The sequence below is a fragment of the Oncorhynchus keta genome, chromosome 14 (assembly GCF_023373465.1).
Source record: "Oncorhynchus keta strain PuntledgeMale-10-30-2019 chromosome 14, Oket_V2, whole genome shotgun sequence".
Taxonomy (NCBI): domain Eukaryota; kingdom Metazoa; phylum Chordata; class Actinopteri; order Salmoniformes; family Salmonidae; genus Oncorhynchus; species Oncorhynchus keta.
The window spans coordinates 45,792,498-45,807,377 of record NC_068434.1 but is presented as its reverse complement, the minus strand read 5'-3'; the positions used below and the strand labels follow the sequence as shown (position 1 = coordinate 45,807,377).

The 14,880-nt window shown below is 42.1% G+C and overlaps 1 protein-coding gene across 1 annotated transcript in view; it reads right to left on the bottom strand.

Annotated features, from left to right (window-relative positions):
- Positions 1 to 225: 225 nt before the first annotated feature.
- LOC118393514 (collagen alpha-1(XXVII) chain B) overlaps positions 226 to 14,880 on the bottom strand; it is a 135,963-nt gene continuing 121,308 nt past the window's right edge. Inside the window, exons 37-60 of the mRNA XM_052461826.1 lie at positions 14,488 to 14,595; positions 14,126 to 14,179; positions 13,696 to 13,803; positions 13,558 to 13,611; positions 13,305 to 13,358; positions 12,248 to 12,304; positions 12,082 to 12,135; positions 11,881 to 11,934; positions 11,718 to 11,771; positions 11,473 to 11,526; positions 10,357 to 10,464; positions 9,254 to 9,361; positions 8,995 to 9,102; positions 8,712 to 8,765; positions 4,881 to 4,943; positions 4,636 to 4,689; positions 4,488 to 4,523; positions 4,043 to 4,096; positions 3,890 to 3,913; positions 3,712 to 3,777; positions 3,245 to 3,416; positions 2,807 to 2,916; positions 2,367 to 2,585; positions 226 to 602 (exon numbers count right to left, since the gene is read on the bottom strand). Coding sequence (XP_052317786.1) covers positions 456 to 602; positions 2,367 to 2,585; positions 2,807 to 2,916; positions 3,245 to 3,416; positions 3,712 to 3,777; positions 3,890 to 3,913; positions 4,043 to 4,096; positions 4,488 to 4,523; positions 4,636 to 4,689; positions 4,881 to 4,943; positions 8,712 to 8,765; positions 8,995 to 9,102; positions 9,254 to 9,361; positions 10,357 to 10,464; positions 11,473 to 11,526; positions 11,718 to 11,771; positions 11,881 to 11,934; positions 12,082 to 12,135; positions 12,248 to 12,304; positions 13,305 to 13,358; positions 13,558 to 13,611; positions 13,696 to 13,803; positions 14,126 to 14,179; positions 14,488 to 14,595 — 1,974 coding nt within the window. The 3' untranslated portion in view covers positions 226 to 455. The remainder of the gene's footprint in view (positions 603 to 2,366; positions 2,586 to 2,806; positions 2,917 to 3,244; positions 3,417 to 3,711; positions 3,778 to 3,889; positions 3,914 to 4,042; positions 4,097 to 4,487; positions 4,524 to 4,635; positions 4,690 to 4,880; positions 4,944 to 8,711; positions 8,766 to 8,994; positions 9,103 to 9,253; positions 9,362 to 10,356; positions 10,465 to 11,472; positions 11,527 to 11,717; positions 11,772 to 11,880; positions 11,935 to 12,081; positions 12,136 to 12,247; positions 12,305 to 13,304; positions 13,359 to 13,557; positions 13,612 to 13,695; positions 13,804 to 14,125; positions 14,180 to 14,487; positions 14,596 to 14,880) is intronic.

The window sequence follows — 14,880 nt, the reverse complement described above, 5'->3', positions numbered from 1 at the left end:
CTGCATAACATGCTAATACATGTATAATCGTTCCCTATTACTTTATACATCTTTCATTACATGTTGAGTGCAGACCATGAAAAGGAATAATTTAAAAATGTTGTCCAAGTGTGATGTCAGAAGAGAGATTGTCATATTATTTTCTCTCACTCTGGCATTCAGGGCTCATACTGTGCAACAGTAAAACAAGTCCCTGAAAGAAGCCAAAGCTTAATATCTTCTCCTCATTGTATCTCTGCAGTTTCTCCTGGTCAGTCCCTCAATGGTGCCCCCTTTCTGTTTCTGCAGTCCGAGCATATGCTGCAGGGTAAGGGACCTGACCTGCCCTGCATCTCCTGATGAGCCCCAGTATATGGGGACAGGGAGCCCCTCCTAACCTCCACCATCCCCCTTAAGTCACTCCTATGAGGAGGCTGTGTATGTAATGTATTTTGGGCTTCTATAACAACAGGCCTCTATAGGAAGCACACAGGGCCCACCTCTAGGTGGTAGTGTGAGCCAGGCTCTGTGGCTGGTAGGTTATACACATTCAGGATGGGGAGTAAGTTGGGGTCCTGGGTCTGGAAGATGAAATGGGTCTGGTGCCAGCGGCCATCTTTGATCTGAAAGAAAAGCAAATTCTGCTGGTTAGAAAATCTTTGAGATAAGAGAACAAAACAATTTGAATATTGAAGCACGGAGTATAAAACAAAATGCAGAGGCTGAACAGTATTTGGTCATGCTTTGCACTATTTGCAGATTGATATGAAATAAAGTGCCTTCTGAGAGTATTCAGTCGCATCCCTGGACTTTTTCAGAATTTTGTTACAGCCTTAATTTAAAATGGATTTAATTCAGATTTGTCACCATTTCAAAGTGGAATTGTGTTTTTTAAAATGTTTTACAAATTAATAGAAAATGAAATGCTGAAATATCTTGAGTCAATAAGTATTCAACCCCTTTGTTATGGCAAGCCTAAATAAGTTCAGGAGTAAAAATGTGCTTAACAAGTCACAAGTTGCACAGACTCACTCTGTGTGAAATGGTGTTTAAAAATATTTTTGAATGTCTACCTCATCTCTGTACCCCACACACACACGCACAATTATCTGTAAGGTCCCTCATTCAAGCAGTGAATTTCAAACACAGATTCAACCACAAAGACCAGGGTTGTTTCCCCAATGCCTCAGAAAGAAGGGTTGGTAGATGGGTAAAAAAAAAAACAGTCATTGTCCATTCCTTTGAGCGTGGTGAAGTTATTATTAGTTACACTTTGGATGGTGTATCAATACATCCAGTTACAGAAATAATACAGGCGTCCTTCCTAACGCAGTTGCCGGAGAGGAGAGAAACCGCTCAAGGATTTCACTATGAGGCCAATGGTCACTTTAAAGCAGTTACAGAGTTGAATGGCTGTGACAGGAGTAAACTGATGGATCAACAACATTATAGTTACTACATTATACTAATGTAATTGACAGAGTGAAAAGAAGGAAGCCTGACAAAACAAATATTCCAAGGCATACATCCTGTTTGCAACAAGGCGCTAAAGTAATACTGTAAAAAATATAGCAAATTCAACACATTACTGAGTACCACTCTCCATATTTTCAAGCACAGTGATGGCTGTATCATGTTACAGGTGTGCTTGTAATCATTAAGGACTGGTGAGTTTTTCAGGATGAAAATTAAACAAAATACAGCTAAGCACAGGCAAAATCCTAGAGGAAAACCTGGTTCAAACTGCTTTCCACCAGACACAGATTAATTCACTTTCAGTGGGACAATAACCTAAAGCACAAGGCCAAATATACACTGGAGTTGCTTACCAAGAAGACAGTGAATGTTCCTGAGTGGCTGAGTTACAGTTTTGACTAAAATCTACTTGAAAATCTATGGTAAGACCTGAAAATTGGTGTCTAACAATGACCAACAACCAATTTGACAGAGCTTAACATTTCTGAAAATAATAATGGGCAAATGTTGCACAATCCAGGTGTGGAAAGCTTATAGAGATTTACCCAGAAACACTTAGGTCTAATCGGTGCCAAAGCTGCTTCTACAAAGTATTGACTCGGGAATGGAAATACTTCTATAAATGAGATATTTTCAAAACATTTTATAAAAATGGCAAAAAAAACATGATTTCACTTTGTCATCATGGGGTGTTGTGTGTAGATGGGTGAGACATTTTTATTTTATTTTATTCAGGCTGTAACACAACAAATTGTGAAATAAGTAAAAGGGTATGAATAATTTCTGAAGGCACTGTACAACTGGGTAATTACATTCTGGTTAGATAAGTAATAATAGAGTATCCTTATTACATGGTATACTGGCACATTTATGCAACGTGTTGCATAGCAATCTTTGACTGGTCAACATACCCAGCAGTCATCCCTCACAACGTGGGGCTCTAAGAGTCCTCCAGCCTGGATCATGTCTCCACTCCAAGCCTTGAAGCGCACAGCGGTGGGGGAGGGCTCCAGGGAGGAACTGTTGGCCCACACAGGGACGTTCAGGCAGTGGATGGTGACGTGTTGCACTGCCTCAGAGCTCAGGAGGTGGAGGAAGTTAATTTGGATGCGACCTACACCAATCTCCAGCTGCAGACAGAGACAAACGTCAACTACCGTTACAATTCCATCCGTAGTCTCTTGTGAGAGACGAAACACCAGCAGGCATGCAAGATTTGGTTCTAGGTGCCGAGATGACTAAATCCCCCAAAATCCTATTTGAACTTAAAGGTTAGGGCTTGTCAAAAAGCCACAAAAGACAGGAAATTCAAATGAGCCAGATAGTGAGAGCAATAGAGGTTGATGCTGACCTTGGATACTGTGATGGGTTTCAGACAGGTCTGGCCGCCGCTGCTGAAGTTACACGTCACTTCGATTGTGTCAGCCGAGCAGCCGAGATTTGGGTCGACCCAGTAAGTGCCTTAAGGGAGGGAAAATAAACTGGGTGAAAAGGGATTTTGGATACAGGAGTAGTGTAATTTCACCAGAGTGGACACATATTGACAGCTGAGTTCTGAGGGGCTATGGCAAGGATGTAGTGCTTTTGGAAGAGGTGTCACTAGCTTCGTCAGGTATATAGACGTATTGTTTATGCCGTAGTTATAGCACATATGAGCCCAGGGTCACGTGCAGGTTAAACTATTGGCCCTAGGACCTAGTAACTGAATAAATTAACCTTATATTTTTATGTGGAAATAATGTCACAGCTTTTCATGTCTTTCAGTTGACATTAGTTCCAACTTCCTTACCATCGTTCATCCTCTGTTCACAGTCCTTGAGGTCTCGGCAGATGCGTGCTGGGTTGTCGTGGGTGCCTAGCGGGTTCTTCAGGCTCTGGATCAGTGTGCTGAGGTAGTGGAGGGTCTTGAAGATCTCTGTACCCTGGTGGTCCAACATGGGCAGGTCCATGACATGGTAACTCTAGAATGGAATGAGGACAACGATCACAGCACCAATAGGAGATAAATTGCCTCTGTATAAGGCAGACACATGATAATGTGCTAAAATGTATGAAGACAAAGTCAACATATGGGGAGCCTACAGTAGCCCATAATCATTGTTTTGTAAGAGACTTACTTCAGTTTTGTACATCTAACTCCATATAACGGGCACCATGTTTGATGTGCACCACATTTCACACACCGACATTAACACACACAATTATCCTCTGGCCACATTGATGAATTCCCAAGGGATCATCTCACAGAGTACTCACCTCTGACCTCAGTGCAGCATGCGAATCAATAATGACTTGGAAAGCAGCTCCAATAGCCTCCTTTCTCTGGAAGAGATGACAAAATGACACAGTAAGACCACCCTGGAACACTTACTTTCACGCCTCTTCATCCTTCCTGACACAGTCAAGTTTTAACATAAGGGTAAAGCAGACTTACAAATGTCAGAGAACCAGGAAGACCCTAGAAACCAAAGGAAATAGAAAGTGGGTTTTAATGTATTGTGCAGTCATAGTACAGTATACAAAATAATTCATATTAAAATTAGGTTAACACTGCCACAGAGTAACATAAATAACACAAAGGACTTACTGGGGGCCCGGGTGGTCCACGTGGACCAGGAAGGCCCCTTGGTCCTTGCACCCCCTGTTTATGAAAAGAAACAGAAACACAATTCGATTAATAAACCCCCAATACACTAGACAATAACACTCCAACTGGGGACTGGTCTTGACCAATCAATATCGTGGATTTCATCATTTAAACTCCTTTTCCAGGAGAAGCAAAAGCAGCATCAAGCAGCAGCCCAGCAGTCATCTCTCACCGTCTGAAATTATTCCACAACAGAGGAGGGAGGACTAAGGGAAAGGGAAAGGGCTTTGGGCGTCGAAGCTAAATGTACTTTAAGTAGTGTGCTCTCCACACTAAGCAATGGGTTGTGTCCGAAATGGTACCCACTATATAGGGAATAGAGTGCAATTTCAGACGCAACCTGGGTCTATAGGGGATCGGATTCATCAAAGATATGGACACGCACCGTCTCCCCTCGACTCCCTTTGTCACCATGGGGTCCCTGATGGGGAGAGAGAAAAGAAAGAGGGGAAATCCCTCCATTATTGCCAAATAAGAGAGAGGGTTAACATGTGTTGCATATCAGAAGGTATGAGATTTAATGATGTACATACTGGACTACCACTGGGTCCGATGATACCAACTGGACCTATGGCACCAACATTGCCCTGGAGAGAGAGAAAAACCATAGTGATAAAGTAGAAGTATAGGTAGATATCTGACTAGGCAGAGAATCATTTTTACCTGGCCTAACCAGGGGGAAAAAATGCCTTTGTAGTTACAGCTACAGCCCAGAGTTTTCCCTGTACAGGTAAAAACTCAGGATCATAATGTCCACTTTTTTCTTTTCTCTTCTTACCATCAATCCATGTGGCCCTTTTGGTCCTTGTATCCCGGCTGGGCCGAGATCTCCTGGAGGTCCCTATGGAGATACAACAGCCAGGTCACTCGTTATACAAGTCAGTATTCAACGTCCATCCATGTCTGAGGATGTCAGGAGATGTTGGAAATGGCCACTAGAGGCAACAGTGAGCGCTTTTACCTTCAAGCATGTTTCGATTTTGCTAGGGTGTTGTGGACGGGGAAGCATCTGTCTTCCGATTCCAAAGGTTGCAAGTTCGAATCCAGCGATAAAAATATGTTTTTGATATTTTTGTTTTAAGCTTATCACAAACCTGAACTCTTACCTTAACCATTCAGAGTTAATGCCTAAACTTAACCTTAAACACTTCACTTTGGAACAACTTTGAAAGTTGATGTTTGAAGAACATGGATTAACGTCAAATTCTGACATGAGACTGAGAACTTGTTGGATACAAATACATGTGTTGACAAACATACATGTTGATAATGCACACTGAATGTGAAGTATGACGATATGGGCCAAATGAGTGGAAGGTTGCACCATATGGGTGTATCATCTGTTTATCATCCTCTGTTGTGTGACTGTGCGTACACTGTATATCAAACTGAAACACTAGGAAAATCTCCAAGTGGAGCACTGGCAGTCATACAACACACTAAATTACTGCCTAAAAGTTCAGTAAAGCCTGCTAACGTCTCTGTTTTCTCAGCTGGCCAGCACCTGCAGAGCAATATCACTACAGAGTAGCAGAGTAACAAAAGTTATGGCATGTTAAGTGACGTTATGCGTGGGTGCGTTTAATTTATTGTGGACCGTTCTTCTGTCCAAATGCAGCAGTCTTTAATTCTGATTTATCCCTTTCAGGGCAAAAACAAAAATGCTACCAAACCGTTTGAGGCTTTAAATTCCTCTCAAGCTCTCTAATAATCTCCAGCCAATCTCTGATTTACCACTGAAAATGGGTTATGCTTTTTCGCGTTGTATTATCAGAACCATATTTTTGGCCAACTAAGAAGGAGAGGGTCCTTCACTAGAGACATTTAACTTTTTGAAATGGTTATGCAAGTATTAATTCAAGAGCAAGATGTGTTTGCTGTGTTTCATTCATTCACCATTGCAGGATTTTTTAGGTGGTGGGTGTGGCAGGGGGCGTGGTAGGAGGCGTGGCAATGAGCGTGGTCGGCCGTTGCGTGGCTACATTTGAAAGAACATTTTATTGGCGCTGCAGAGAAAATTACGAAATTTTATGCTAATTTCCTGCAATTCTACAAATTTCTCTCTGGAGCTGAGAATTTGTTTTGCAGTTTAAAAGCTAACTGCTTCCAACTCGACACATTTTGCCATGCAACTGAGAGAAAATGTTGCAGTTTTAAAGCTAATTTCTTGCGATTCAATATAATGTGACATGGCGTTGAGATAACATTTTACAGTTTTAAAGCTAGTTTCCTGCAATTCTATGCATTTTGCCATGTTATCCAGTTTTGGTTCTTTTGCTCAAACATAAAACAATTAATACTGCTAAATTAATTGTTTTTGGAATTTTCAATTCTCCCTGACTGTCTCCTTTTATTTTGGTGATTGTTAGTTGTCACTAGATTATATTGTAAAAATATATATACGTCCATTATCTTCTCTACATACTTTATATCTGGTTTTAGTTGTTTAAGTTTATACTTAAAACATTTTTCCATCCCGAAAATTAATGAGAGAAAAAGAGAGAGAAAGAGAAAGAGAGAGAGCAGAAGAGAGAGAGAAATAGAGAGAGAAAGAGAAGCGAAAGAGAGAGAGGGAAAGAGAACAACCCCAATTAGTGAAAGAGAGAGAAGCTTCCATGAAAGAAAACATAGATACCTCTGAATCCACAATATGGCTATGGTCAATAATATCAAAGGCTGGACTGAAATCTAACAGTACAGTTCCCACACTCTTATTATTATGCATTTCTTTCAACCAATCAGTAATTTGTGACAGTGAATGCCCTTCTCTATAAATAAGCATGCTGAAAGTCTGTTTATAAATTGTTTACAGAGAAATAACATTGTATTTGATCAAACACATTTTTTTCCAACAATTTGCTAAGAACTGGCAGCAAGCTTATAGGTCTGCTGTTATACCCAGTAAAGGCCGCTTTCCAACTCTTGGGTAGCGGAAATACTTTGGCTTCCCTCCAGGTCCGAAGACAAAGACTTTCCTCTAGGCTCAGATTAAAGATATGACAGATAGGAGTGGCTATAGAGTCGGCTGCCATCCTAAGTAGCTTTCCATCTAAGTTGTCAATGCCAGGAGGTTTGTCAAGATTGATTGATAACAATCATTTTCCCACCTCTCCCACACTAACTTTACAAAATTCCAACTTGCAATGCTTTTCTTTCATTATTTCCTTTTGTGTGCGTGAATATGATGGCTCACTGTTCGTTGTTGGTATTTCCTAATGATAAAGTAATCATTAAAATAATTGGCAACATCAAATGGTTTTGTGATGAATAAGCCATCTGATTCGATGAAAGATGAGGTTGAATTTGTCTTTCTGCCCATAATTTCTTAGCCAAGAGAGAATGGCATGCATAGTATTTATATCAGCTCGCTTCTTGGTCACAGACACCTTCAAAAGAAAAGTTAGGGGTGTGGAGCAGAAAACCTGTCAGTAACTGGTGTGACCACCATTTGACTCATGCACCACGACACATCTCCTTCGCATAGAGTTGATCAGGCTGTTGATTGTGGCCTGTGGAATGTTGTCCCTCTCCTCTTCAATGGCTGCGCAAAGTTTTGCATCTCTGCATCTCAGTGCAAGAGGCGTCACTACAGTTCCTGGTTTGATTCCAGGCTGTATCACATCCGACCGTGATTGGGAGTCCCATAGGGCAGTGCATAATTGGCCCAGCGTAGTCCGGGTTTGGCCGGGGTAGGCCGCCATTGTAAATAAGAATTTGTTCTTAACTGACTTGCCTAGTTAAATAAAGGTTACATTTAAAAACAAATTATAATAATTGAAAACATCCCTGGTCTTTGTGGTTGACTCTGTGTTTGAAATTCACTGCTCGACTGAGGGACCTTACACATAATTGTATGTGTGGCGTACAGAGATGAGATGTTAAACACTATTTTTGTACACAAAGTGAGTCCATGCAACTTATTATGTGATTTATTAAGCACATTTTTACTCCTGAACTTATTTAGGCTTTTCATAACAAAGGGGTTGAATACTTATTGACTCAAGACATTTCAGCTTTTCATTTGTAATTAATTTGTCAATTTAATCCATTTTAAATTCAGGCTGTAACACAAAATGTGGAAAAAGTCAATGGGTGGTCCTTCTGTGGCTCAGTTGGTAGAGCATGGCGCTTGTAACGCCAGGGTAGTGGGTTCGATTCCCGGGACCACCCATACGTAGAATGTATGCACACATGACTGTAAGTCGCTTTGGATAAAAGCGTCAGCTAAATGGCATATATTATTATATATTATATATATTAATACTTTATGCTGGGACTGTAATTAGATTATTGCTCATGCCACAGCATAAAACAGGTGCTTACAGAATGTTCTAGCGAGTCCATGTCTGAAAGGAAAGCTGTTGTTTTTAGCACCTGATAATGCCAAGCTGTTATTGTTTTATCTTGCACCCTTTGCACAATAAATCAAGTTGTATTCTCAGTGTACGTTTTAAGCCTTTAAGCGCACAAGGTGACAGCCAGCCTTGTCACACCCACTATTACGGATTAGGTCATTCTTGTGGGGGAAAATGTATAGATGATTAATGAATTGTTTCATTTGATCATGTGACTCAGGTGGGAGATGAAAACGGAGGGAAGTGTAGCGTACCTTTGGTCCAAACATTCCGAGAACCCCTGGGTACCCTGATTCACCTGTGTCACCCTGAGGAGAGGAGAGAGACGGAAACATCTTCCTCTTCATCATCACATATTCTAGTCATTACCAGAAGTCTGTGGTCATTACTCATTACCAACCAAATAACCTTTGAGTTACAGATGCAAACGATGGCAAACCGGTTTGGTGACCAAGGATTTTCAGTCAAGTGAGACTGAACAGGGCTACATAATGAGCAACTTCTTCTCTGACTCCGCACTATAGCTATGTTACTCACAGGCTGTCCTTTGGGCCCCTGGTGACCCTGTTTCCCTGGCAACCCCATTCCACCAATGTGGCCTCTTTTCCCTAAAGGTCCAGTTTGGCCTGGGAGACCCCTCTCACCCTGTGACACACGTACACATGGACAGAAACCAGTTTTAATGGAATAACAAGCAAAGTGCATATTCCTTTTTCTTAACACCGTAAACAATGTCTAACATGATAAACATGATGGGTCCCTATAGTTCATTCTCGCATGTTCTCTTCTCTCTCACCTTCGATCCAAAGAGGCCCTGATCGCCTGGAAGCCCTGACACGCCCGTTTTACCGTGGTTTCCAGCTTTGCCGATAATACCAAACTCTCCGTCGTCCCCTTGCTCACCCTGAGGAGTGAACACACAGAGCTGATGGTGACTGAAGCCTTACAGAAAACATAACTTGAGCATTAAGATGCATTGATATTTACGAGCACGTAGAGAGAATGTTCGCTAAGTCTTTTGTTAGACCATGCTTCGATATTGATAGGATCGAAAGAAAGGAGTGCTGCTCTCGGATCAGCTTTCTCCATTTAAATCTTACCGTAACATTATAACTATTCCACAATACTGACAACGAATCAGCTCCTAGAGAGATATTACCACCTATGGCTGCAAATAGGCTATTGAAGCAGCTTATTGTGGTTACCCAATAATAGTGCACTAAATCATTGCACACATGTTATGACACATCATGAAACACATTGAGGCAAGCCTTTTTTTGTGAGTACATACCGTGCATAATGGCAATAATGACTATAGTTGCTCTGCGAAACTCCATATTCTGGTGTGTACCAAATGTATTTTGATGTTATAACATCTGCAGAGTAGGTTAATGGGACTTTGAATTGAAGGATCCTGGGTGTCAGGATCTCCCCAAGCCCAGATACTGGTTCATTGTAGCCTATGTACTTATTAATGCAGTCATCTCGGTTTTCATTTGAAGCATCATTTTATCCTTCACTTGTTTGTAGCAATTGCAAATACTTTGTATTTTTAGTCAACTTTGTTCTGAAGTTACTCGCAGTCACAGTCAGATGGATAGCTTAAATATCTTGATTCTATATTCAGCGGAGATCTTCTGTGAACAAAGTGATGTGGAAGGGCACAAAAAGCATCTGACGATGCACTTTGGCTGCACTATGAGTGTTCTGGATCACTCGTAGATGTGCAACAGTATTTAAGAGCCATGTTACCAAAGAAAGGCTCTGGGAAACACCTTGGCTACTAAAGATACATTCTAAGAAGGTTCTAACGATGATCTTAATGCTAAAAAGGCTCTGGGAAATGAGGCCCTGGTCATTTCAGTCAGGGAGGAGTACACAGTTATTGTCTGTTCTTACCTTTACTCCTTTGTCTCCGTCTTTCCCAGGATGGCCGTCCATTCCAGGCTGGCCCTCAAGGCCTTCTCTGCCCACAACTCCCTTTGGGCCAGTATGACCCTCTGGACCCTAGGAAATACACAGAAATAAGCATATCTACTGTATCATAACCTGCATTCTAGTACATAAGAAATCCCGCTATGCCCCCCGGCGAACCATCAAACAGGCAAAGCGTTAATACAGGGCTAAGACTGAATCCTACTACAAAGGGAAACACAGCCATGAGCTGCCCAGTGACACAAGCCGTGGACCCTCAGGGGTGTGTGCTCAGTCCCCTCTTGTACTCCCCGTTCACCTATGACTGCATGGCCAAGCATGACTCCAACACCATCATTAAGTTTGCCGACAACACAACAGTGTTAGGCCTGATCACCGACAACGATGAGACAGCCTATAGGGAGGAGGTCAGACACCTGGCAGTGTGGTGCCAGGATAACAACCTCTCCTTCAACGTGATCAAGACAAAGGAGATGATCGTGGACTATAGGAAAAGGAGGACCGAGCATGCCCCCCTTCTCAATGACGGGACTGTAGTGGAGCAGGTTGAGAGCTTCAAGTTCCTTGAGGCAACTGCTTGGCCTCTGACCGCAAGGCACTACAGGGGGTAGTGCGTACGGCCCAGTGCATCACTGGGGCCAAGCTTCCAGCCAATCAGTACCTCTACACCAGGCGGTATCAGAGGAAGGCCCTAAAAATTGCCAAAGACTCCAGCCACCCGAGTCATAGACTGTTCTTTCTGCTACCGCACGGCAAGCGGTACCGGAGCGCCAAGTTTACTTCAAAAAGGCCTCTTTAACAGCTTCTACCCCCAAGTCATAAGACTCTTGAACAGCAAACCAAATGGCTACCCAGGCTATTTTTTATTTATTTATTGTTTACTTCAGTTTATTTAGTAAATACTTTCTTAACACTTATTTATTTTCTTAAAACTGCTTTGATGGTTAAGGGCTTGTAAGTAAGCATTTTACTGTAAGGTTGTATTTGGCGCAGGTGACAATTACAATTTGATTTGATTTGATTCAATCAATGAAATTAGGTACACGTTGCATTGCTTTACAAACTAGGTGTCCCACTTACCAGTGGTCCTTTGGTCCCAGATTCACCTCGCTTCCCCCATTTGCCTTTCTGACCCTGGAGTAGATCAGAGTACACAACAGTCAACAACCAACTGTGACATGATGTCATCATACCATAGGTTAAAATCAATCACACTGTGTCTGGTTCAAACAGATGTCATGATGTGAAGTGAACAGGTGTTATGGTATACAATGACACTGGATACTACAGATATGTTGTTACTTGTCAAGGTCTGTTGTCCTTACTTGATCACCTTTGGATCCTTTTGGCCCCTGTATGCCCCTTGATCCAGGATGTCCCTACAATAGGAATGCATACATGATGAATAGCTGGATACTGTATTTATGTGGATACTGTCAGTGTAAGTAATCACATATTAGCAGGTCATAAACATAACCATTGGCTCACAGGTAGTCCAGTTGCTCCAGCCTTGCCTCTTTCTCCATCCACTCCTTCCTGGCCCTGAGAAGTAGACGTGTGTTAACATTTCCACGCATGAAGCAAGTTTATTCAAGTAAAGTAACTTTCTTACTAGATTGGTTATTACCCCTATTTTATACAGTATATCCTGGCCAATGAAAGAATAACGTCAAACGATGTCCCACTCACTAAGTATCCGGGGTCACCTGGTTCTCCTCGGACTCCCCTGTCTCCAGTAGGACCCTTGTTTCAGATGGGAAACATACACAATGAAGCATATAGATAATTAGCTACAGCAGCACACCAACACCAAACACTGCTGTAGGCGGAGGGATACATGATGTGAGGAACTCACTCTGTCACCTTGTGGACCAGGAGGGCCTTCCACCTTACTGTCTTCCCCCTGTTCCCCCTGGAGAAAAAAATCATACAGGAAAACATATGTAGTTTTTTATGCATTGTATGTATGATCATAGCTACAAAACCAATTTGCCTCCAGGATAATACATTTAAACTTCAAACTTGAACTTGAGACTGTGTAAAGTGAAATTATGTGAAATTTAATTGGATTCCTAAACAATGGAGTATTCAAATAAATCGAGGGCTTTTGTTGACAGTAAAACCGGCAGCTTCCAATTAAATGGAATCAAGATTGCATTAAACGTTCCAGTGGACTTTACATGGACTGATGAATGATGTGGGACGCTTGTAGTATTATATAGTGCATGTGTTGTGTATGTGCTTGGAGATATAGAAGAGGAAACGGGGGAGAAGGGATCCAAAACTTAACGATTTATGAGCAGTGGCACAATTTGGGTCTCATTAGAAAGTAAGCGAGGTTGTCAAATGTCATTATGAGTTTATCATTATCGGTAAACAGGAAACTGCTTAATATCGAAGTCCTATTTATCACAACTGAACCATGATTGATCTCCTGAATAATGATGACAAGGAGTATTCCAAAGCAGTTTGTGGCCAATGTCCCCTGAGTTAATGAGATGTGCCTTGGTGCATGCCATCAAACAATTATATTTGATCACTTCTTTGCAGGATTATCAAACTATAACAGCAACACAGGCAGTGAGATCGACTCTCTCAGTGTATGCACACATGCAGCTATTACCAATGGGTAGGGCTAGGAGTTTTCCTGACCACCTGGCCTGACCAGGAGAAACTCTGGAACCCTAAAGTGTTGTACCTACCTAGTCAGGATAGACTAGCCATACCAATTTGTTATAACAGGATATGTGGGACATAATGTGGATTGACCATAGAACAGACAAACAAAATAACAGTCAGTGTTGGGTCAGTCATCACTAAACCCAAACCGTCACAGGCCATGAGTCCAGGCCCACTTGGATAGTAGAATTTGAGAGAGCTATTACAAACAGACAGGACTGTGGGAAGTGTACCTTTTCACCTTTTGGTCCAGGAGGTCCCAGTGTGCCCTGTCGTCCTGTGTGGCCCTAAAATAACAGATGGTGTAAGTCATCACGGAACACAACTCAATGCCTCTGACTTAGTTTGGGCAACCTATTGTGCAAAATATCACAGACGACAATGCTCTCTACTGATCAATCATCTTTAGTTTTTCTAGATTCTACAAAAATCTCAGTAATATTGAGTCAAAGACACCCAAGTCAATGATATAAGGGTCATTCTTACCTCATATCCTGGCATGCCTGGTTCGCCTTGTTGGCCCATTCTACCCGGGGAACCCTGTGAACATCACATGATCTGTCTTAGTGACCTACAACACTAAGAAACCTCCACATCAGAGTCAGATCTGTAGAAGAGCCTTACCACTGGTCCAATGGTTCCTCTCGATCCTTTTGGCCCGACAAATCCTGCCTCTCCTTGTTCACCAATTGGCCCAGTCTCTCCCAGGTGACCCATATGACCCTTGCTGCCCTGGAGAAGGGTCGCCAAAGAGCAGGCATACAATATTAGCAAGGTCACCTTTCTGTCATTAGGAAGTGGTGTGTGGATAGATGTACTATGTCAACTGTCCATTTTAAAACTGCCCTTTGGCTGAGCACTTTAATCATAGTGTGGTGACTTGGAAGGCCATTGACCCTTATGTCTGTTGACCACAATTACAAGCAGTCATCAAACTTTCTTTACAAAACAAGACTATGGTAAAACGACTAACAGGTTTCAGGGAATTAAATGAGAGTGTCAGACGGAGGCCTATTAAAGAACTGCAGGCACTGAGCTGACATACAGTACATACCTTCTCCCCTGGTTTTCCTCTTTCACCAAACTTGCCAGGTTTACCCTCCTGACCCTGGAAGACATGAGTCAATAGACCATTACTTGAACTGCAATAAACATATAATAACATATGACAAAGACGAGGCAATGGTTAGAACAGTGTCATAAGCAGTTTGCTTTCTACTCTTAAGAAAGTAAAACAATTGTTTGTTGGAGAGACCAAGAAGTGTTATGAACCCTACAGTATTTGGCACATAGTAGACTACATTGTTCATCCGACAACCAGTGGAGTTAAGTCTGACTTACGTGAACCTGAGAGTTAAGTACAGGTAATGTAAGGTTACATTTCGGAATGTAATAATCCTACGTTTGGACACTCACCCTCAAGCCCACTAAGCCAGGAGGTCCAGGAGACCCTTCCTTTCCTTTCAGTCCGATCTCACCCCTCTCTCCTTTACCCCCCTCCGGTCCCATGTCACCCTTCTCGCCCTGAGCACAGAACCATAGGGAAGATGCACTCAGACGTGACCAGATACAATACTTCACCGGTGTAGATCTTGGTGGTAGTAACAAATATTCAAATAACTTTGAAGGCCGACGTGGAGAAGTGTTCCATGTGAACAGCAGTTGAATATGGTGCAGACGTGCATCTGTGAGTTTTAAGGCATTAAGCCACTGCACTCCTAGTAGAGTTGTCCTGCATTGTTTTACTGATAATTGGTATTATGTCGATTGCTGGAGAGAGGATGATGATGCGAGCGTGTGCGAACAAGC